This window comes from Bombina bombina, chromosome 1, assembly GCF_027579735.1.
Source record: "Bombina bombina isolate aBomBom1 chromosome 1, aBomBom1.pri, whole genome shotgun sequence".
Classification (NCBI taxonomy): Eukaryota; Metazoa; Chordata; class Amphibia; order Anura; family Bombinatoridae; genus Bombina; species Bombina bombina.
Genome location: NC_069499.1, coordinates 1,404,420,724 through 1,404,445,535, shown reverse-complemented (window position 1 = coordinate 1,404,445,535; position 24,812 = coordinate 1,404,420,724). Strand labels below are relative to the sequence as shown.

Here is a 24,812-nt window from a genome sequence, read left to right as displayed (position 1 = left end):
GTCTGCCATAAGTCCTTTCTGGGGTCGACCATAGGAAATAATTTCTTAAATATAGGAGGGGGAACAAAAGGTATGCCGGGCTTCTCCCACTCCTTATTCACTATGTCCGCCACCCGCTTGGGTATAGGAAAAGCGTCGGGGTGCACCGGAACCTCTAGGAACTTGTCCATCTTGCACAATTTTTCTGGAATGACCAGGTTGTCACAATCATCCAGAGTAGATAGCACCTCCTTAAGCAGTGCGCAGAGATGCTCTAATTTAAATTTAAATGTCACAACATCAGGTTCTGCCTGTTGAGAAATTCTACCTGAATCTGAAATTTCCCCATCTGACAAAACCTCCCTCACGGCCCCTTCAGATTGGTGTGAGGGTATGACAGAGCAATTATCATCAGCGCCCTCCTGCTCTACAGTGTTTAAAACAGAGCAATCGCGCTTTCTCTGATATGCAGGCATTTTGGATAAAATATTTGCTATGGAGTTATCCATTACAGCCTTCAATTGTTGCATGGTAATAAGCATTGGCGCGCTAGAAGTACTAGGGGCCTCCTGCGTGGGCAAAACTGGCGTAGACACAGAAGGAGATGATGTAGAACCATGTCTACTCCCTTCATCTGATGAATCATCTTGGGCAACTTAAGTATCTGTGGCAGTACTTTGCTTGGACGCTATGGCACAATTATCACACAATTTTGAAGGGGGAGACACATTGGCTTCCATACATACAGAACATAGCTTATCTGAAGGCACAGACATGTTAAACAGGCTTAAACTTGTCAATAAAGTAAAAAAACCGTTTTTAAACAAAACCGTTACTGTCTCTTTAAATTTTAAACAGTGCACACTTTATTACTGAATATGTGAAAAACTATGAAGGAATTGTTCAAATTTAACCAAATTTTCACCACAGTGTCTTAAAGCATTCAAAGCATTGCAATTTGAGACCTTTAACCTTTAAAATGAAGAAACCGGAGCCGGTTAAAGTTTTAATCCCTCTACAGTCCCAGCTACAGCCTTTGCTGCGACTTTACCAAACCCAGGGGGTATACGATACCAAATGAAGCCTTCTAGGAACCTTTTCAAATACTTTCAGACCCACACACATGCAGCTGCATGTCCTGCTCTCAAAAGAAACTGCGCAGTAATGAACTGCGCAGTAATGGCGCGAAAATGAGGCTCAGCCTACTACAGGGAAGGCCCTTCCTGACTGAAAAGGTGTCTAAACCAGTGCCTGACGTTAAAAATCCCCAAATTTTATAAGTGTGAATATCAACATCAATCTTTATAAAAAGGCCCAAATAAAGCAATCGATCTTGCCCATAAAAATGTCTACCAGTTTTATAGCCCACATTAAGCCCTTTATTCTGTTTGATTAAGAAAATGGCTTACCGGTCCCCATGAGGGGAATGACAGCCTTCCAGCATTACACAGTCTTGTTAGAAAAATGGCTAGTCATACCTTAAGCAGAAAAGTCTGCTAACTGTTTCCCCCAACTGAAGTTATTTCATCTCAACAGTCCTATGTGGAAACAGCAAACGATTTTAGTTACTGCTGCTAAAATCATATTCCTCTCAAACAGAACTCTTCATCCTTTTCTGTTTCAGAGTAAATAGTACATACCAGCACTATTTTAAAATAACAAACTCTTGATAGTAGGATAAAAAACTACAACTAATCACCACATACTCTTCACCATCTCCGTGGAGATGTTGCCTGTGCAACGGCAAAGAGAATGACTGGGGTGGGCGGAGCCTAGGAGGGACTGTGTGGACAGCTTTTGCTGTGCTCTTTGCCATTTCCTGTTGGGGAAGAGAATATTCCCACAAGTTATGGATGACGCCGTGGACCGGACACACCAATGTTGGAGAAAAACACACTTTTTCTAACTTTGACCCCCAAAATCTTTTACATATCTACAACCACCAAAAAACACCCATGCTAAATAGTTTGTAAATTTTGTCCTGAGTTTAGAAATACCCAATGTTTACATGTTCTTTGCTTTTTTTGCAAGTTATAGGGCAATAAATACAGTTAGGTGCTGTGTACTGTTTTATTCTGAAAAGAGAAGGGTATTTCAATCCTGCGATTGAAAGAAATGTACACTTATTTAGCACTCACATCTAAAGAAAAGTGGCTTCTGTGTTAGAACAAATCATTCCAAAGAGATGGCGGTCTAAGCCGTAACAATTTAAAATAGAAACTTTATTAGGAATTCAATTAAAATAATGTCCACAAACAAAACATAGAAGTTGTTGTTAAAAACACTAAATGTTGATAAGGATAAGATGTACTGTGTATTTGTACTAGGTATAGAAAATTGCAGGAGGGATTAGCTCTTAACCTAGGATGGAAAAATCCCTAGTTAAAGAGAAATTCCCTTTATATTAGGAATTAATATCCGATATTATTGGTTATAGGCACTGGTGTTAGTACTACTTCACATAGATGTATAGTTTGAAGTGATTGCTGTAATAACGTTTTTAATTAAATAGTGACAATACTTCACACCTTTGTGTGCTTTTAACATTTGTTGAAGATTCAATATCATAAGGGGTTAAATTTATATTCCTATTGTGGCCGCTGATAATACCAATATAAAACTCCTTACTGGATTATTGTAAGTAATTATAGCAGTTATTATTAGGAATATTGTTCTATATGTTCCTTTGGGATATTAGAACTAATACATCACTTGTTTCTGCCACTCGTGATATTATAAAATAAATTTTAATAATATATCTCCCCTTAGTAATAGTCCGTGTAGATACTAAGTCAGATAAGTATTACGTGATACTACAAATGCTAATGGACTGCTGAATATTTAACCAACAGTTTTTCTATCATACCATAATTACACATATAATCTTAAATCCAGATATAGCTACGATATATTTCTTAAATTGTCAGTTGAGGCAGTTTACTTTTGCTGCACCATAATATAACAAATATCTGTTGTAGCTGATACTGTGAGTTCTTAAAATAGATACATTTAATACGTGTATCCACTCAGATATAACAATTCTAAGAGTCCATATGTAGTGATCTTATGATTAAATGGTATTATCGTATCTGCCGGTACATTTCTAAGGTACACGAAGGCTTAACAAATTCAGTTATAAGTTTGTAGATAATAATATTGATGTCATACTGTTTAGCAATTGACTAAAGTTAGCTTCACTCTAGTTTCAACAGTGTCCCATTAGCTTGGTTAGAAAACATGCCCACCATTAATTTGTACTATTGGCTGTCAGCCATTAAATGTTCTATAATCGTGGTTTCCACAAAGCTACTAAGTGCGGTATTCGCTCACAACATTGGCAAGTTAAAAAGTTTGGCTTATAGCCTAACAACTATTGCAGCCCTAACATGTTTCGCCACCAACGTGGCTTTCTCAAAGGGTCACGTTGGTGGCGAAACATGAATTCCTAATAAAGGTTATATTTTAAATTGTTACGGCTTAGACCGCCATCTCTTTGGAATGATTTGTTCTAACACAGAAGCCACTTTTCTTTAGATGTGAGTGCTAAATAAGTGTACATTTCTTTCAATCGCAGGATTGAAATACCCTTCTCTTTTCAGAATAAAACAGTACACAGCACCTAACTCTGTTTATCACTGCAAGGTGTATAACCTTCCTTTAATAATTATAGAGCATCCATAGAACATTTGATAGTAGTGCCATTAGCTTTTGTTTTTTTCTTTTGGCATTAAATACAAGTAGCACTTTGCTATTTCCAAACCAATGTTTTTCAAAATTAGCGCTAGTTACATTGGGACACTGATATCTTTCAGGAATCCCTGAATATCCCTTGACATGTATATATATATTTTTTTAGAAGACATCCCAAAGTATTGATCTAGGCCAATTTTGGTATATTTCATGCCACTGTTTCACCGCCAAATGCGATCAAAGAAAAAAAATTGTTCACTTTTTCACAAATGTTTTCACAAACGTTAGGTTTCTCACTGAAATTATTTACAAACAACATATGCAGTTATGGCATTTATGGTTGTAAATGCTTCTCTGGGATCCCCTTTGTTTAGAAATAGACATATGTTGCTTTTTGGTAATTAGAAGGCCGCTAAATGCCACTGCGCACCACATGTGTATTATGCTCAGCAGTGAAGGGGTTAATTAGGGAGCATGTAGGGAGCTTCTAGGGTTAATTTTAGCTTTAGTGTAGTGTAGTAGACAACCCCAAGTATTGATCTAGGCCCATCTTGGTATATTTCACGCTACCCATTTCACCGCCAAATGCGATCAAATAAAAAAAATGGTTCTCTTTTTCACAAACTTTAGGTTTCTCACTGAAATTATTCACTGAAACAGCTTGTGCAATTATGGCACAAATGGATGTAAAGGCTTCTCTGGGATCCCCTTTGTTCAGAAATAGCAGACATATATGGCTTTGGCGTTGCTTTTTGGTAACCGCTAAGTGCCGCTGCGCATCACACATGAATTATGTCTAGAAGTGAAGGGGTTAATTAGGTAGCTTGTAGAGAGCTTGCAGGGTTAATTTTAGTTTTAGTGTAGAGATCAGCCTCCCATCTGACACATCACACCCTCTGATCCCTCCCAAACAGCTCCCTCCCCCACCCCACAATTGTCCCCGCCATCTAAAGTACTCACAGAAAGTCTGCCAGTACTAAAATAAAAGGTATCTTATTTGTTTTTTTTTTTTTTAGTATATTTACATATGCTGCTGTGTAGGATACCCCCTTAGCCCCTAACTTCCCTGATCCCCCCCCCAAACAGCTCTCTAACCCCCCCTCTCTGCCTTATTGGGAGCCATCTTAGGTACTGGCAGCTGGCAATGTATTTTTTTTTTTTTTCCCTGTAGTGTAGCTTCCCCCCCAACAGACAAACCCCTCATCCCCTGCCAGATAATTTATTTCATTTTTTTACAATACCTCCCCCCTCCTTTTCCCCAAACACATTTTCTGTAGTGTAGCGGTTCCCACCCGCTCCCGCGCCGTGCACACGCCCGCCCCCTCCGTGCATGCCCTCGGTTATCCCGCCCACCTCTGCATCTCAAGAGCCATTGATGGCCGCCCAGAGTGGCTCTCTCTGCATCAGATGGCCAATGAGGGTTATTGCAGGATGCCTCGATATTGAGGCATCACTGCAATAACCGGAAAGCAGCTGGAAGTAATCAGGATCGCTTCCACCGCTTTCCAAGACCAACAACGTACAGGGTACGTCCTCAGGCGTTAACTGTATTGTTTTGGAGGACGTACCCTGTACGTCGTCGGTCGTTAAGGGGTTAAGGAGCTGTTAATAGGAGTCTGGATGGGTTCGCAGAAAGACTCTCCCTGTATCTCTAGACTCTAACTTTCGTCAATGCTCTCACTGAGAGGCTGACAAGACTACTTAAAACTCCAGTCCCATCTCGAAGAGTACTACCCTCCATAAGGAACTACTCCGAAATCTTCCGACACTTCTCTGCCAACCTCCTGTGACGAAAGGCAAAGAATGACTGGGGGATGAGTGGAGTGGGGGAGGTATTTAAGCCTTTGGCTGGGGTGTCTTTGCCTCCTGGTGGCCAGGTTCTGTATTTCCCATAAGTAAGGAATGAAGCCGTGGACTCTCCTCATATTAAGATGGAAACATACTATATTGGTTGATTACTGTGGTTTTATTGAAAGGTACGCTGGATCAATAAAACATGGACGTCCGTATACGTTTAAGAGGGTATTGGTACCACAAGGATCAGCGACCATTAAACCATACATATTATGTTATGGCACAGCAAAAACATTCAAGAACGATGACATTGTTATAACGTATTTATTTACTAATGCAAGCCAATATCCATAATGTCAAAGTGCCATACAGGTGTTGCTCACAAAACATAGAACTTAATGGCAATTTTTTTTTATAAACAAACTAAATACATTTTTTTCCTAAAGGTTTGTGACTGGCCCCTTAAATGAGAACAATTTTTTTTTTTATAATAATTTCTATATAGATAAGAATGTTTTTGGTACCAGAATCTGAAATCACTAGTATCATAATAAAAAGTAATGAAATGCCTTTGTTGTATATTTTAGAATGAGGAACAGCCCATTGGAAATAAACAACTGACAATACAGTTAAAAATGCAATTTACTAATGCAACAGAACTCACCATATTTGATCCTTTTTTGGTCCATGTCAGGGTCAGAGGAGGGTTTCCAGCCCAAATGCAAGTAAGAGTCACGTCGGATCCCATATCTGTTGTGGACGGTTTTGGTTCGACAACAAGGCGAGGGGCGACTGAGTGAAAATGATTTTCATTAGAGAAGTCCCCAGGTATACATATCAAATAGGGAACACAGTGAAGCAACCACCGGTTCCTAAAATAGAATTCCCTATACTATATCAGGGGCATTAGCCATGATTTATTCATGTCCATCTATAATACCAAACTGAAAGCACTGCATATTATAAATCAAAAGTGTATCATTAGAGAGATAGATTTCTTTACTAGCTTCAAAAGAATATGAAATGTGTATCCTAATGTTACAGAATGGTAAGATTTTTTTTTTTACAGCCAAAAATGTCTAATCTTTTTAAAAGGATCTTTTTCCTATGAGACTATGGAAATTGAAAGTTGGCCCCAAGCAGGAGACTGCAATACAGCAGATAACAGTTTTTTTGGTCTGTTGAGCTCCAATCTGAAAACTTATTCTCTTTCACTCTCTAAAACTATATCCCTAATTCTTGGGGTAAGATGCTATAGAAAACATTAAACCTTCTCCAAGTTTAGACAAGAAAGCCACGGAAATACAAAGTCATTTAACCTGACCTGGTTGTGCACATCTCTAGTCACAATGAATGCTAAGAATACCGACAATCACCTGAGTTTCTAATATCACTAGCTTGTGTTTTATTATTCACTTGATCTCAATATTGTTATAACTGTACATATGTTTAAAAGGACATTCCAATTCTACTTTGTTAGACCAGTTTTTTTTTTGCTAAATTTTCTTACACTGTGCTTTTAACCCTTGCTAATGGAATTAAACACATAGGTAAAGTTGTTTACCCAGCAGAATGCTTGTGGTAATCAGCCACTGGCTGTACCCTGATCTGGAGTAGTAAGGACGAGAACTTTTTTGCTATGTATTTAACCATTTGCAATGGTTAAACACATACGTCCTCTATTCCAATCGCAAGCAATGATTTTGTATTCAGCTCAAGTGGTTTTTGGCCTCCTTTTCTAAAGGCATTTCAACCCATTAGTCAAGCCACCCACCAGAGCTAGCTGCATATGAACTACGTCTCGAACAGCTGTTTGGATTAGGTAAATACACAATAAACATGGAAGCAAAAATATTAGCGGCCAACATGAAAGAAAAACAATTACGTTTATGGATTCAGTATTAAAAGGGACACTAATATCAAAATTAAACTTTTATGATTAATTTAGAGCATACAGTTTTAAACAAATTTACTTCAATTATCAAATTTGCTTAGTTCTCTTGAAATCCTTTGTTAAAGAGCGTACTAAGGTGGGTTCAGGGGCAGCTAGCTGCACATATATGCTTCTGGTTATTGGCTCACCAGATGTGTTCAACTAGCTCCCAGTAGTGCATTGCTGCTTCTTTGCCTACCTAGGTTTACTATTCAACAAAGGATACCAAGAGAAAGAAGCCAGTTTGATAATAGAAGTAAATTGTAAGTTATGTAATACTGCATGCTCTATATGAATCATGAGGGTAACATTTTGACTTTACCGTACCTGTAATCATGGCTGCCTAATGGGTTTGAAAGCCGGGTTTTCACTAAATCAATAAAACCAAACCAAAAGGCATGCAATTCAAATGATAATATTCTGCAAAATTTTATAATTAGCTTTTTTAAGTACCCAAACAATTCATTACAATCATAAATGATCATTTTGATAATCATATTTGAATTTTTTGCACTTTATGGTTTAAGAGATTTTAAAGGGCTATTATGGTGGGAAAATGACATGCTCTAATTTCTTGACCCTGCAACTCTGTGTATTAAACCTGCAAAGCAGAGGGGCTTTTAAACACAGAGTTGCAGCGTCGCTAGTGAATTAGAGCATGTCACTATGGAGACATAAAAAATGTCAGTTAATTCTAAATGAACAGAATTTAACCAGTAGTGTGAAAGAATAGAATCATACTAAAGAAAATAGAACAGTATATTGTTTTATTAGGATGTCTATATAAGAAAACGTTAGCTATTAATCACTTGTTATGCAATGTATATCTCTTTAACATGCCTTATTGTATTATGATCTTTTGTAATAGAGAATGCAAGGGCACATTTAAGGTAAAAAGTCTTAAGGTTATTTGTGTCTTAGCAACACATTTTTACATGATGCTGTGATGTATTGAAAACACTTTTTCCTCACTGTTGTTAATTTTATAATACAAAAGCTAGATACATATCTTATAATTCCATTTTGTTTCATCATCATCCTAAAGATGGCTTATGCAGTCCCTTGAATTCGTAAATTATACTGTACTATACTACTGTGTGTGTGTATTGTATATTTATAGTGAGTAGTGTATGTGCTGTGTGCGTACAGTGAGAAGTGTGCGTACTGTGTGTATAGTGAGTAGTGTGTATGCATGTGTGTGTACAGTGTGTGTACTGCGTGTGTGTGTGTATTGAATAGTATGTGTAATGTGCGTATGTGTTGTAAGTAATGTGTGTACAGTGAGTAGTGTATGTACTGTGTGTATGTGTAGTGAGTATAGCAGGGGTGGGCAGATTTTCGTAAGGCAAGGGCTACCTCTAATTTTTTTCCAAGTGACGTGGTCACCTAACTTTAAAAAAAAAAACCCCCACCAGTATTGATGATAATATCAATAACGTATTTATTGAAAAAACACAAAGAATAGTATTTTTGCCACAAATAGGACCTGCTGGCTAAAAATTGTATTTTTGACACAAATAGGACTTGCTGGATGAAAATTGTATTTTTGACACAAATAATACAGCTTTACTTACTGCGAGAGCTCTCTCTTATCTGTGTACCGCGTCTGCATATAATAAGTAGTCTCACAATCAAGACGGCTCAAGACTCATTCTACAAAATAATTTTATTCTGGACGCCATGTCAGGTTGATTAGGCAGGTCCTGTAACCAAAGCTGGGGCAGCGAGTTCAGCTAAAGCCGCGTCGCGCATGTTGAAGAACAGTGCTCATACCTCCGTCATAGACTCAGATTTATAGCCGATTTCAAAAGTCTGCATAATAGAAAGATTTCTCACACATCTATGGTGGCGAGGCTCTTTACTCAGAATCTAGATGTGTAGATGTAGATGTGTGAGAAATCTTTCTCTTATTATGAAGACTTTTGAAATCTTACAGGAGGTCACCTCAAAATTCACTTGCGGTCCACTGGTAGACCGCGATCTACTTCTTGCCCACCCCTGGAGTATAGTGTGTACTATGCATGTGTATAGTGAGTAGAGTATGTACTATGTGTGTGTATAGTGAATAGAATGTGTACTGTGTGTGTATAGTGTGTATATAGTGAGTGTACAATGTATGTACTGTGTGTGAGTGAGAGTGTGAATAGTGAGTACATATAAATGTAGCAAAGAAGTGCACTCTCAACTCCAACTCGTCTGCCAGGGTGTTAGTAGATATAAATAAAGCGGCAAAAAACTTGCACTCTCTGGATCTTTTCAAAAAATCTTTACTGCGACAGTGTCAATGTAACGTTTCAGGGACAATGTATCCCCTTCCTCTGAGGAAGGGGATACATTGTCCCCGAAACGTTACATTGACACTGTCACACACACACACACACATATATATATATATATATATATATATATACACATGCATATGTAGTGTGTTGTGTATATATAGTGAGTGTACAGTGAGTAGTGTGTGTGTGTGTGCTGTGTATACGTGCATTGAATAGTATGTGTAATTTTTGTGTGTATAGTGAGTAGTGTGTATATAGTGAGTAGTGTATGAACTGTGTGTATGTGTAGTCAGTATAGTGTGTACTATGCGTGTGTATAGTGAATAGCATGTGTACAGTGAGGAGTGTATGTACTGTGTGTGTGTGTGTGTATATATATATATATATATATATATATATATATATATATAGTGAGTAGCATGTGTACTGCGTATGTGTATAGTGAGTAGTGTTTATATGTATAGTGAGAAGTGTGTGTATTGTGTGTACAGTGAGTAGCATGTGTACTGTGTGTGTGTGTGTGTGTGTGTGTGTGTGTATGTATGTATATATATGTATATATATATATATATATATATATATATATATATATATATATATATATATATATATAGTGAGTAGCATGTGTACTGCGTATGTGTATAGTGAGTAGTGTTTATATGTATAGTGAGAAGTGTGTGTATTGTGTGTACAGTGAGTAGCATGTGTACTGTGTGTGTAGTGAGTAGCGTGTATATAGTGCGTGTACAGTGAGTAGTGACTGTGTTCTGTGCGTGTGTATAGTGAGAAGTGTGTGTACTATGTGTCTATAGTGGGTAGTGTATGAACTGTTTGTGTATAGTGTATGTACTGTGTGTGTATAGTGAGTAGTGTGTGTATTGTGTGTGTGTATAGTGAGTAGTGTGTGTATTGTGTGTGTGTATAGTGAGTAGTGTGTGTATTGTGCGTGTACTGTACATTAAGCAGCATTTGTATCGAGTGTATAGACTATAGCATGATGAAAACGGGGTTGTCAGGGAAGACTCCAGTTTTCCACCACTAATAACATGATAGGGACATACAGAGAAAAAAGTTAGACAGGAGATCACAAGTTTAATAACTCTCCCAAAGCAACCAAGTTTTCGACTGGCCTTACTGGCTGCACTGCTGCATCATTTTTTAGTTACACACAGTAATGTATAACTGAGACTATAATTAGCCTTTGGGTTTATGGATCCTATATGCATCCTTTTAACTCTTGGTAATATTACATTTTAGATCCCATTTATTTGCCTAGTCCTCCAGATTTTTTTTAATATCACTGCTCATTTAATCCAGACCTCCTGGAACAATAACTATGTTACACATTTTTGTATTATCAACAAACAAGCTCAACTTCCCCTGGGTTTTTTTCCCCCACTAAAATCCAACAGTCAAAGAGCTTTTTAGACAACAAAGGGCTTGAGCAGCCTTAGAATGTAATACCTTTCAAACAACCAATTATTTCAGTGGCTCTGGTTCAAAGTATAAGTGAGGTTTGGTCTATCACTGAAGGTGCAACAATAGAGGAGATGATTGATGAATATCAAGAGCACCCCCTATTTTCCCAACATCATTGCACTTATGTGTTTCCATGATGGATATTAATCCTTTTGCTCACCCCCACCCCCCATTCTCTTCTCTGATCTGAACACCATCATGAACATTTCCATTCTGATCACAATCTTACAGTCACCCTAGTCGAGAGTGGTAAATTCAGATTCTTACATTGAACATCCACAAGAGTGCTGACATTAGTGCTGCCCACTTCATTGTGCACCTCGCACGAGACTGGCTCCGTGAAGTAAGTGTAATCCACTTGCGTTTCAAACACGCTCTCCTTTGCATTCTCGATGATCATTCCTCCTTTAGCCCACCTGGGAAACAAGATAGCAGTGACATAATAAAGCAAGGTGAATATCACTTACTGAACACTCTTTAGAATATATGGTTTTCACACTGAGGCAGCCAAGATCTCACTCACTGGAAAAAAGTGATAATCAATATTAGTCTCAATATTACTCTTAAATCGGACCAGATTTTTGATTAGGTAAACCTACAAAAAAGCATTAGTTCATTTTCCATTGTTTTACTTTTAATTTGCTACAATATGTGCTACCTGTTACTACGCAAAGGCTCTGCTATGAAGTTCTGCATCTTCTCTTATTTAAGGAGACACAATACAGAGGTGGTGAACCTTTTTGAGAGACTTTTTTTTTCTTTTTACAATTTATACCTAAACTGGGTACTAGCAAGACAGTTGCTAGGACCTAAGATGACAGACACCATTAAGAGGGGGGGGGGGGGAGAGTTAGAGAGCTGTTTGATAGGGATCAGAGAGGTGGGATGGCAAGGGGGATTCTACACGCAGAAAATAAATATATAAAATGAATTTATGTAAAATTAAAAAAAGCCCTAAAACGTAATACTGGCAGACTGCCAGTACGTAAGATGGTGGTGAGGTGAGCTGTTTGGGAGGGATCAGGAAGGTTAATCCTAACACTAGAATACTATAAAAAACCAGGAATTTAAAGATACTACACTCTAAACGATCTCTAAAAGCTAATCTCAACAAGGGTAAGCAGACCTAACTGCTAACCTAAAAGTATTGAACAAAACAGGGGCAATGGGATACAAAGCAAATAGAGATCTATTTCTTGATCATGATCTTGATAAAGGCCTGTAAGTCTGAAACGCATAGATTTTGCTCTCCTCCACTTAATCTGGTTATCCATAAGTAATGGTAGTAGGTCAGGTACATTGAGTCACTTTAACAAACAATGAGTGGTCTCTGTATGTAAAATTCCTGTCCCAGTATCTACCATTAAAACGGCTATACCTGTCTCTCTCTAGACACTCACTGAACAACACAGCTCTCAACATAGCGTCTTTTCTCCTGGCCTCTAAACCGGATTTAGTAGTAGGACTTAGAGGATTTGTAATACCGCCAAACTATACATTGTGTTTACAAACCAAACACCTCTGTCCCAGTATCTACCTTGGACTGCTCTCAAAGCAATTTGCTTTTAAAGGGATCTTTATCAAACTACAACACACGCTCTGAGCAAAATTTCTTCAAACTGAATATTCGCTGCCTGAGGATCATTGCAGCGACATCGGACTCTTGAACACTGCTCAGATCATTGCATTCGGTACTTTTTGCCAATAATGCGAGCCCTCATCACAGACTTTAATTCATCACTCGTTATAAGAGTGTCTCTAAGATCAGGTATCATTTGTATATGCAGCAATTTGAATGCAATATTGCTCACACATTGTTCATATATAAGCTTTTAAGCATTTCATTGTTTTGCTGTAAACCTGTTAGCCTATTGTTTTTAAAGGGCCACTGTAAGTAAATATTTTCTATGCATGTTACTAACTAACTACCCCAAATACGCTTTTTATCAATAGCATTTAATTAACATATCTCTACCGTATATCAGAAATCTTGTCTGCAAATTTAATTGTTTTCCAAACCCACTCCGTGGATATCCTTTGCTCTGTACCAATCCGTTTACAATACCTAGGTTTCAAAATGGCGCTTTAAACACAAAGTTATTAGTTTAAGTATTTTGAACACTCAGTGCTGAAAATAGTGGGCAGGATAACGTGACATCATCGGCGAATAAAAGATATAACTTTTAGAATGTTATGAAACTTCGTTTTGGAGAAAAAATAGGTCAGTAGGTTTTAATTAATGTTTATTAACTTTAATATGTTAGTTGTTTAGCTTAAAAATTATAACAGAAAGTAATCCTTTAAGTAACATAGTTACTCACTACGTATAACACTATACTAGCTAACAATCTAATTTTAACATTATATCCATCACTACTTAGATGCCGGCATCTCTTTTTGTTTAATTGTTTTTGTAAATAAATTTTATTTTAACTATCCTATGTGATATACACATTTAGTAATTTTCAATTATTTATTTCTTATGAGATATTTTATAATGCATCATATGGATGATAATAATCTTAATTTTCTATTTGCTTTGTAGCGCTATCCCATTACCCCTGTTTTGTTTAATACTAGAATACTATAACCCTTGCCAGCAAACTAACTGACCCCTTTACTGTGAGGAATTTCAGAAGTATGGTGCATAGCTGAAATTAGCAGCCTTCTAATTACTAAAAGCAATAGTAAAGCCATGCATGTCTGCTACTTCTGAACAAAGGGGACCCTGGAGAAGCTTTAACATTTGTGTTATAACTGCACAATTTCAGTGAGACACCCAAAGTTTTTTTATACGATTGCATTTGGTGGTAAAACAGTGGCATGAAATATACCAAAAGGGGCCTAGCTCAATACCTTGGGTTGTCTACTAAAAAAAAATATATAGAGATAGTTTTGATAGGTAAATAATAAAAAAAAACTACAAGGCTCTATTTCGTTTTAAATGGAGTGGTATCAAAATATTTAAAAGGACAGTTTACTCAAAAAAATTCTCCCCTTTAATTTTTCCCCAATTATCCACTTTACCTGCTGTAGTGTATTAAATTGTTTACAAGTATTTCCATTACCCTTATATTGGCATTTGAAATAGTTTATTTAGCCTGTGGTATCCCAACCCATCCTGAAAGTTTTTGGCCTCAAGGCCAAGCTGTGTTAGCACAGCCATTAGAAGAAATTACACTCCCAGGGGGTTATAGAAGAGATAAGGTAATATAATGTAAATTCTCCATTGCTCTCTCCAAATATTGGTGATTGGTGTATGGACAGATATAAGAAAGTAGCAGGTATATGTACAAAATGTGATAAAGTAATGCAATCTGATTATACCTACAAGCTCAACCCATTTTATTAGGTTGTGGCTTAAAAACACAAAATCAGCTAATTCATATACACAAATAAGCCTTAAAAAAGCAAATCTCATACATTTTATACGCTGCAACTGGTAAAACATAATTTATGCTTACCTGATAAATTCCTTTCTTCTGTTGTGTGATCAGTCCACGGGTCATCATTACTTCTGGGATATAACTCCTCCCCAACAGGAAATGCAAGAGGATTCACCCAGCAGAGCTGCATATAGCTCCTCCCCTCTACGTCAGTCCCAGTCATTCGACCAAGAATCAACGAGAAAGGAGTAACCAAGGGTGAAGTGGTGACTGGAGTATAATTTAAAAGATATTTACCTGCCTTAAAACAGGGCGGGCCGTGGACTGATCACACAACAGAAGAAAGGAATTTATCAGGTAAGCATAAATTATGTTTTCTTCTGTTATGTGTGATCAGTCCACGGGTCATCATTACTTCTGGGATACCAATACCAAAGCAAAAGTACACGGATGACGGGAGGGATAGGCAGGCTCATTATACAGAAGGAACCACTGCCTGAAGAACCTTTCTCCCAAAAATAGCCTCCGAAGAAGCAAAAGTGTCAAATTTGTAAAATTTGGAAAAAGTATGAAGCGAAGACCAAGTTGCAGCCTTGCAAATCTGTTCAACAGAGGCCTCATTCTTAAAGGCCCAAGTGGAAGCCACAGCTCTAGTGGAGTGAGCTGTAATTCTTTCAGGAGGCTGCTGTCCAGCAGTCTCATAGGCTAAACGTATTATGCTACGAAGCCAAAAAGAGAGAGAGGTAGCCGAAGCTTTTTGACCTCTCCTCTGTCCAGAATAAACGACAAACAGGGAAGAAGTTTGGCGAAAATCTTTAGTTGCCTGCAAGTAGAACTTGAGGGCACGAACTACATCCAGATTGTGTAGAAGACGTTCCTTCTTTGAAGAAGGATTTGGACACAAGGATGGAACAACAATCTCTTGATTGATATTCCTGTTAGTGACTACCTTAGGTAAGAACCCAGGTTTAGTACGCAGAACTACCTTGTCTGAGTGAAAAATCAGATAAGGAGAATCACAATGTAAGGCTGATAACTCAGAAACTCTTCGAGCCGAGGAAATAGCCATTAAAAACAGAACTTTCCAAGATAACAATTTTATATCAATGGAATGAAGGGGTTCAAACGGAACACCCTGTAAAACTTTAAGAACTAAGTTTAAACTCCATGGCGGAGCAACAGCTTTAAACACAGGCTTGATCCTAGCTAAAGCCTGACAAAAGGCCTGGACGTCTGGATTTTCTGACAGACGCCTGTGTAACAAGATGGACAGAGCTGAAATCTGTCCCTTTAATGAACTAGCTGATAGACCCTTCTCTAAACCTTCTTGTAGAAAGGACAATATCCTAGCGATCCTAACCTTACTCCAGGAGTAACCTTTGGATTCGCACCAGTATAGGTATTTACGCCATATTTTATGGTAAATCCTTCTGGTAACAGGCTTCCTAGCCTGTATCAGGGTATCAATAACCGACTCAGAAAAACCACGTTTTGATAAAATCAAGCGTTCAATTTCCAAGCAGTCAGCTTCAGAGAAGTTAGATTTTGATGTTTGAATGGACCCTGTATCAGAAGGTCCTGTCTTAGAGGTAGAGACCAAGGCGGACAGGATGACATGTCCACTAGATCTGCATACCAAGTCCTGCGTGGCCATGCAGGCGCTATTAGAATCACTGATGCTCTCTCCTGTTTGATTTTGGCAATCAATCGAGGAAGCAGCGGGAAGGGTGGAAACACATAAGCCATCCCGAAGTTCCAAGGTGCTGTCAAAGCATCTATCAGAACCGCTCCCGGATCCCTGGATCTGGACCCGTAGAGAGGAAGTTTGGCGTTCTGGCGAGACGCCATGAGATCTATCTCTGGTTTGCCCCAACGTCGAAGTATTTGGGCAAAGACCTCCGGATGAAGTTCCCACTCCCCCGGATGAAAAGTTTGGCGACTCAAGAAATCCGCCTCCCAGTTCTCCACTCCCGGGATGTGGATTGCTGACAGGTGGCAAGAGTGAGACTCTGCCCAGCGAATTATCTTTGATACTTCCATCATTGCTAGGGAGCTTCTTGTCCCTCCCTGATGGTTGATGTAAGCTACAGTCGTGATGTTGTCCGACTGAAACCTGATGAACCCCCGAGTTGTTAATTGGGGCCAAGCCAGAAGGGCATTGAGAACTGCTCTCAATTCCAGAATGTTTATTGGAAGGAGACTCTCCTCCTGATTCCATAGTCCCTGAGCCTTCAGAGAATTCCAGACAGCGCCCCAACCTAGTAGGCTGGCGTCTGTTGTTACAATTGTCCAGTCTGGCCTGCTGAATGGCATCCCCCTGGACAGGTGTGGCCGATAAAGCCACCATAGAAGAGAATTTCTGGTCTCTTGATTCAGATTCAGAGTAGGGGACAAATCTGAGTAATCCCCATTCCACTGACTTAGCATGCACAATTGCAGCGGTCTGAGGTGTAGGCGTGCAAAAGGTACTATGTCCATTGCCGCTACCATTAAGCCGATCACCTCCATGCATTGAGCTACTGACGGGTGTTGAATGGAATGAAGGACACGGCATGCATTTTGAAGCTTTGTTAACCTGTCTTCTGTCAGGTAAATCTTCATTTCTACAGAATCTATAAGAGTCCCCAAGAATGGAACTCTTGTGAGAGGAAAAAGAGAACTCTTCTTTTCGTTCACTTTCCATCCATGCGACCTTAGAAATGCCAGAACTAACTCTGTATGAGACTTGGCAGTTTGAAAGCTTGAAGCTTGTATTAGAATGTCGTCTAGGTACGGAGCTACCGAAATCCCTCGCGGTCTTAGTACCGCCAGAAGGGCACCCAGAACCTTTGTGAAGATTCTTGGAGCCGTAGCCAATCCGAATGGAAGAGCTACAAACTGGTAGTGCCTGTCTAGGAAGGCAAACCGTAGATACCGGTGATGATCTTTGTGAATCGGTATGTGAAGGTAGGCATCCTTTAAATCCACTGTGGTCATGTACTGACCCTTTTGGATCATAGGTAAGATTGTCCGAATAGTTTCCATTTTGAACGATGGAACTCTTAGGAATTTGTTTAGAATCTTTAAATCTAAGATTGGCCTGAAAGTTCCCTCTTTTTTGGGAACCACAAACAGGTTTGAGTAGAACCCTTGTCCTTGTTCCGACCGCGGAACCGGATGGATCACTCCCATTAATAACAGATCTTGTACACAGCGTAGAAACGCTTCTTTCTTTATCAGGTTTGTTGACAACCTTGACAGATGAAATCTCCCTCTTGGGGGAGATAATTTGAAGTCTAGAAGGTATCCCTGAGATATGATCTCTAGCGCCCAGGGATCCTGAACATCTCTTGCCCAGGCCTGGGCGAAGAGAGAAAGTCTGCCCCCCACTAGATCCGGTCCCGGATCGGGGGCTCTCGGTTCATGCTGTCTTTGGGGCAGCAGCAGGTTTCCTGGCCTGCTTGCTCTTGTTCCAGGACTGGTTAGGCTTCCAGCCTTGCCTGTAACGAGCAACAGCTCCCTCCTGTTTTGGTGCAGTGGAGGTTGATGCTGCTCCTGTTTTGAAATTCCGAAAGGGACGAAAATTAGACTGTCTAGCCTTAGCTTTGGCTTTGTCTTGAGGTAGGGCGTGGCCCTTACCTCCTGTAATGTCAGCGATAATTTCTTTCAAACCGGGCCCAAATAAAGACTGCCCCTTGAAAGGTATATTAAGTAATTTGGACTTAGAAGTAACATCAGCTGACCAGGATTTTAGCCACAGCGCCCTACGTGCCTGTATGGCGAATCCTGAGTTCTTAGCCGTAAGTTTGGTTAAATGTACTACGGCCTCCGAAATGAATGAATTAGCTAGTTTAAGGACTCTAAGCCTGTCCGTAATGTCGTCTAGCGTAGATGAACTAAGGTTCTCTTCCAGAGACTCAATCCAAAATGCTGCCGCAGCCGTAATCGGCGCGATACATGCAAGGGGTTGCAATATAAAACCTTGTTGAACAAACATTTTCTTAAGGTAACCCTCTAATTTTTTATCCATTGGATCTGAAAAAGCACAGCTATCCTCCACCGGGATAGTGGTACGCTTAGCTAAAGTAGAAACTGCTCCCTCCACCTTAGGGACCGTTTGCCATAAGTCCCGAGTGGTGGTGTCTATTGGAAACATCTTTCTAAATATTGGAGGGGGTGAGAACGGCACACCGGGTCTATCCCACTCCTTAGTAACAATTTCAGTTAGTCTCTTAGGTATAGGAAACACGTCAGTACTCGCCGGGTACCGCAAAGTATTTATCTAACCTACACAGTTTCTCTGGTATTGCAACGGTGTTACAATCATTGAGAGCTGCTAAGACCTCCCCTAGTAATACACGGAGGTTCTCCAATTTAAATTTAAAATTTGAAAAATCTGAGTCCAATCTGTTTGGATCAGAACCGTCACCTACAGAATGAAGCTCTCCGTCCTCATGCTCTGCAAGCTGTGACGCAGTATCAGACATGGCCCTAGTATTGTCAGCGCACTCTGTTCTCACCCCAGAGTGATCACGCTTGCCTCTTAGTTCTGGTAATTTAGACAAAACTTCAGTCATAACAGTAGCCATATCTTGTAATGTTATCTGTAATGGCCGCCCAGATGTACTAGGCGCCATAATATCACGCACCTCCCGGGCGGGAGATGCAGGTACTGCCGCGTGAGGCGAGTTAGTCGGCATAACTCTCCCCTCGCTGTTTGGTGAAATTTGTTCAAATTGTACAGATTGACTTTTATTTAAAGTAGCATCAATACAGTTAGTACATAAATTTCTATTGGGCTCCACCTTGGCATTGGAACAAATGACACAGATATCTTCCTCTGAGTCAGACATGTTTAACACACTAGCAATAAACTTGCAACTTGGTTATAATCTTTTTTAGCAAAAACGTACTGTGCCTCAAAGAGGTACTAAACGATTAAATGATTAAATGACAGTTGAAATAATGAACTGAAAAACTGTTATAGCATCAAACTTTAAAACAACACAACTTTTAGCAAAGGTTTGTTCCCATTAGAAAAATAACAATAATTAAATTTGACATAAAAATTACAGAGCAACGTTTTTATTCACAGTCAATATAAAATTCTCACAGCTCTGCTGAGAGAATCTACCTCCCTCTAAAGAAGTTTGAAGACCCCTGAGATCTGTCAGAGATGAACCGGATCATGCAGGAAATATAAGAGTAACTGACTGGAATTTTTTGATGCGTAGCAAAGAGCGCCAAAAACGGCCCCTCCCCCTCACACACAGCAGTGAAGAGAAACGAAACTGTCATAATTAAAACCAAACAACTGCCAAGTGGAAAATAATGCCCAAATATTTATTCACTCAGTACCTCAGAAATGTAAACGATTCTACATTCCAGCAAAAACGTTTAACATGATAAATACTTATTAAAAGGATTAGTGACTTTTAACAGAGTAGTTCCGGTGAAATACCATCCCCAGAATACTGAAGTGTATACATACATGACATTATAACGGTATGGCAGGATTTTCTCATCAATTCCATTCAGAAAATAAAAACTGCTACATACCTCAATGCAGATTCATCTGCCCGCTGTCCCCTGATCTGAAGCTTTTACCTCCCTCAGATGGCCGAGAACAGCAATATGATCTTAACTACTCCGGTTAAAATCATAGTAAAAAACTCTGGTAGATTCTTCCTCAAACTCTGCCAGAGAAGTAATAACACGCTCCGGTGCTATTGTAAAATAACAAACTTTTGATTGAAGTCATAAAAACTAAGTATAATCACCATAGTCCTCTCACACATCCTATCTAGTCGTTGGGTGCAAGAGAATGACTGGGACTGACGTAGAGGGGAGGAGCTATATGCAGCTCTGCTGGGTGAATCCTCTTGCATTTCCTGTTGGGGAGGAGTTATATCCCAGAAGTAATGATGACCCGTGGACTGATCACACATAACAGAAGAAATAAAGTTTTTGGAAACACATTAAGGGAAAAAGTAAATTTATGCTTACCTGATAAATTGATTTCTTCTATGATACGACGAGTCCACGGATTCATCCTTTACTTGTGGGATATTATCCTCCTGCTAACAGGAAGTGGCAAAGAGCACCACAGAAGAGCTGTCTATATAGCTCCTCCCTTGACTCCACCCCCCAGTCATTCGACCGAAGGTATAGGAAGAAAAAGGAGAAACTAAAAGGTGCAGAGGTGACTGAAGTTTTAAATCAAAATATATAATCTGTCTTAAATTTACGGGGCGGGCCGTGGACTCGTCGTTTCATAGAAGAAATCAATTTATCAGGTAAGCATAAATTTACTTTTCTTCTATAAGATACGACGAGTCCACGGATTCCTCCTTTACTTGTGGGATACAATACCAAAGCTACAGGACACGGATGAACGGGAGGGACAAGACAGATACCTAAACAGAAGGCACCAGTGCTTGAAGAACTTTTCTCCCAAAAATAGCCTCCGAAGAAGCAAAAGTATCAAATTTGGAAAATTTGGAAAAGGTATGAAGGGAAGACCAAGTCGCAGCCTTACAAAGCTGTTCAACAGAAGCATCGTTTTTATTTCACATTACCCTTCCTATTACTTAGAGTAGGCAAAGAGAATGACTGGGGGGGTGGAGTCAAGGGAGGAGCTATATAGACAGCTCTGATGTGGTGCTCTTTGCCACTTCCTGTTAGCAGTAGGATAATATCCCACAAGTAAAGGATGAATCCGTGGACTCGTCGTATCTTACAGAAGAAAACAATGTTATAGTATACTGTCCCTTTAATATAACCATGTTGGTTGTGCAAAACTGGGGAATGGGTAATAAAGGGATTATCTATCTTTTAAACAATTACAATTTTGGAGTTGAATGTCCTTTAACAACTCAAGATTACATTTCTGATCTATAGCATGTAGGACACTCTTCTAAAAGGGACAGTAAATACCTTGAGGTTTTATATAAAATGTTTAGATAATTTTGCAATATATTTTAATTATTTAATTTAGCCTAATTTTCTAATTCTTGGACCCTGCTGTGTGTCCCTAATTGATTTTAGCAGATGACTGCAAAACAGTGTCTTTTATAATAACTTTATGAACTTGTTGTCTGCAGACTAAAGCCTTAATTGGTTCCTCCAAATAAAGCAGGTGGTGGGTGGAGTTTAGATATTGAAAAATTATTGCAGTAAAAAGGATGTTAAAAATAATAAGGCTTGGCTGATGTGTCATTCTAAAGCAACATAAAAGAAGCCTCATGTGATTGGCTCACCCATGTGCATTGCTTTTTCTTCAAATAAGGATATCTAAAAAATGAAGCAAAATAAATAATAGAAGTAAATTGTAATGTTGTTTAATTTATATTCTCTATCTGAATCATGAAAGAAAGATTTTGGGTTTAGTGGCCCTTTAAGCTCCTGCAGAGACCAAGAAATCGCTGCTTAGAATGTTGTAGGGCCAAGGTCCAGAATACTGCAGGGCACACTTAAACCTCTATGGCAGCAGTGACAAAAACAAACAAACTAAAAAAATCAGAGATTAATTACAGGAAGGGAAGGCAATAAATAATGAAAGCACATTGCAAATTTGTTTTACAAAGCATTATTTAAAGACCAGTACATACAGAAAAATGACATAATTGGCAAATGCATGATAAAAAGACAATGCAATAGCGCTTAGTCTGAACTTCAAATGAGTAGTAGATTTTATTTCCTTACAAATGTCAAAGTTATGTCTATTTCCACTCCTCCTGTATCACGTGACAGCCATCTGCCAATCACAAATGCATATAAGTATATTCTATGAACTCTTGCACATGCTCAGTAGGACCTGGTGACTCAAAACGTGTAAATATAAAAAGACTGTGCTCATTTTGCTAATGGAAGTAAATTGGAAAGTTGTTTAAAATGACATGCACTATCTAAATCATGAAAGTTTAATTTTGACTTGAGTGTCCCTTTAAATATTTCACAGGGAATTCAATTTTAAAGTTTATTGTCCCCTTAAGCAGTGATACAGGATGATTGCAGTGAATACACCTGCTGGCAGGGACATTACTGGGCAATAGGACACAAACCTATGGGTGTGTGCCTGTAATTTGTGCCTATGGCAGCCTGAGATCTAAATCCAGTGCAGCCTTCCGTACTCTGCTAATGTGAGTCTACAGTAAGAGAATGCATAGCTTTTTATGTTACAGCACTGTTACTTGGTTTCTATAAAAGTCAATGTGTAGAAGGATAGGATACTCACACACACTATATGACTTTACATATAAAGCAGGCAGAACAATTCAGCCAATCAGATCACCAGAATCGCAATACAACCTCCCCCTGCTTCTCATTGGGATGGCTGATTAATGTCTCTGATTTCCCACTAGGCAAAAAGAAGCCTGTAAAACATTCACTACAATGCAAATGGAAAAGGAGTGAGGTATTAAAGGGACATTAACAGCCATAGTACATACTGTTAGTAAAGCAAGAAACATTCATTAAAATGAATGCTTAAAAGGGACAGTCTAGTCAAAATTAAAGTGTTGGTAAATTCATATCAAGTGTTCAACATATTTTAGAAGCTCTTACCTTAACTAGCACATCAATATGCTTTTATAATATTAAAAACATCTGTTTACTTAACTTTTTATTACAGTAACGTTACACTGTTATAATCAGCCTCTCTCTAAATTTTTCACAGGGGCTGCTTTGATTGACATAAGTTTTAGCCAATCAACTGCTCACAATGCGCCCCATGTTAAAAAGGACCTGCACGCTTCCATGCTCTGAACTCCCTAATTGCGATGGAATGCGCATGCGCAACACTTAAAAAAAAATACTTGCTGCTGTCACAAATTAAAGTAAACAGTGAATCAGTAAGAAAGGAATGATTTACTGTTTACTTACATCAGATGCTATCTGTATTGAAACCACAGCTGAGGATTCTCATTTACAAATGCGCAAGTAGCGTAAGAGCTGCGCATGCGCATTCCATAACAATTAGGGAATTCAGAGCACGGGAGTGTGCAGGTCCTTTTTAACATGGGGCGCATGGTGAGCAGATGATTGGCTAAAACTTATGTCAATCAATGCAGCCCCTGTGAAAAATTTAGAGAGGCTGATTATAACAGTGAAACGTTACTGTAATAAAAAGTTATTAAGTAAACAGATGTTTTTAATATTATAAAAGCATATCGATATGCTAGTTAAGGTAAGAGCTTCTAAAATATGTTGAACACTTGATATGAATTTACCAACACTTTAAACTTTCTTGATTCAGATAGGGCATGTCATTTTAAACAACTTTCCAATTTGCTTTTATCAGAACATTTTATTTGTTCTTTTGGTGTTCTTTGTTGAAAGCTAAACCTAGGTAGGCTCATATGCTAATTTCTAAGCCCTTGAAGGCCATCTCTTATCTCTGGGCATTTTGACAGTTTTTCACAGCTAGAGGGCATTAGTTCTTATGAGCCATATAGATAACATTATGCTAACGCACATGGAGTTACCTAGGAGTCAGCACTGATTGGCTAAAATGCAAGTCATGTCAAAAGAACTGAAATAAGGGGGCAGTCTGCAGAGGCTTAGATACAAGGTAATCACAGCGGTAGAAATTGTATTAATACAACAGTCTTGGTTATGAAAAACTGGGGAATAGGTAATAAAGGGATTATATATCTTTTTAAACAACAACAATTTTGGTGTTGACTGTCCCTTTAACCAGGGTGATGAGACAGAGTCACTAGTGTTAAGATTGTCAGTATTGTGTGGGCAGAGTTGGGCACAGATTAAAGGGGCAGTTTTCCCCATTCCTCAGCACAACAAGCATCTAATCATTTGCATCAGACATAGCCAGCCCTGCATTACTTGTGGTTCACACAATAGGGGAGCAAATTAGAGGGGAGATTTGCACCGTGTACACCCTAAACCTGCCACTATGCCAAAAAAACACAAAAACCAACAATTGTTTCTTTGATATTAAAGGGACACTAAACCCAAATTTGTACTTTAATGAGTCAGATAGAGCATGCAATTTTAAGCAAATTTCTAATTTACTCTGTTTTATCAATTTTGTCTTAGTTCTCTCCCTATATTTAAAAAGCAGAAAGCTTAGGTGCCGGCCCATTTTTGGTTCAGAATCTGGGTAGTGCTTGCTGATTAATGGATAAATGTAGCCACCAACAAACAAGTGCTATCCAGGGTGCTGAACCTAAAATGGGCAAGAGAACAAAGAAAAATTGATAATAGGAGTAAATTAGAAAGTTGCTTAAAATTGCACACTCTTTCTGAATCATTAAAGAAAAAATATGGGTT

The 24,812-nt window shown here is 38.8% G+C and overlaps 1 protein-coding gene across 1 annotated transcript in view; it reads right to left on the bottom strand.

Annotated features, from left to right (window-relative positions):
- Window positions 1-24,812, bottom strand: part of KIRREL1 (kirre like nephrin family adhesion molecule 1) — a 390,224-nt gene that overhangs the window by 33,635 nt on the left and 331,777 nt on the right. The window contains exons 7-8 of the mRNA XM_053705168.1: window positions 11,425-11,573; window positions 6,128-6,255 (exon numbers count right to left, since the gene is read on the bottom strand). Of these exons, the coding sequence (XP_053561143.1) occupies window positions 6,128-6,255; window positions 11,425-11,573 (277 nt within the window). The remainder of the gene's footprint in view (window positions 1-6,127; window positions 6,256-11,424; window positions 11,574-24,812) is intronic.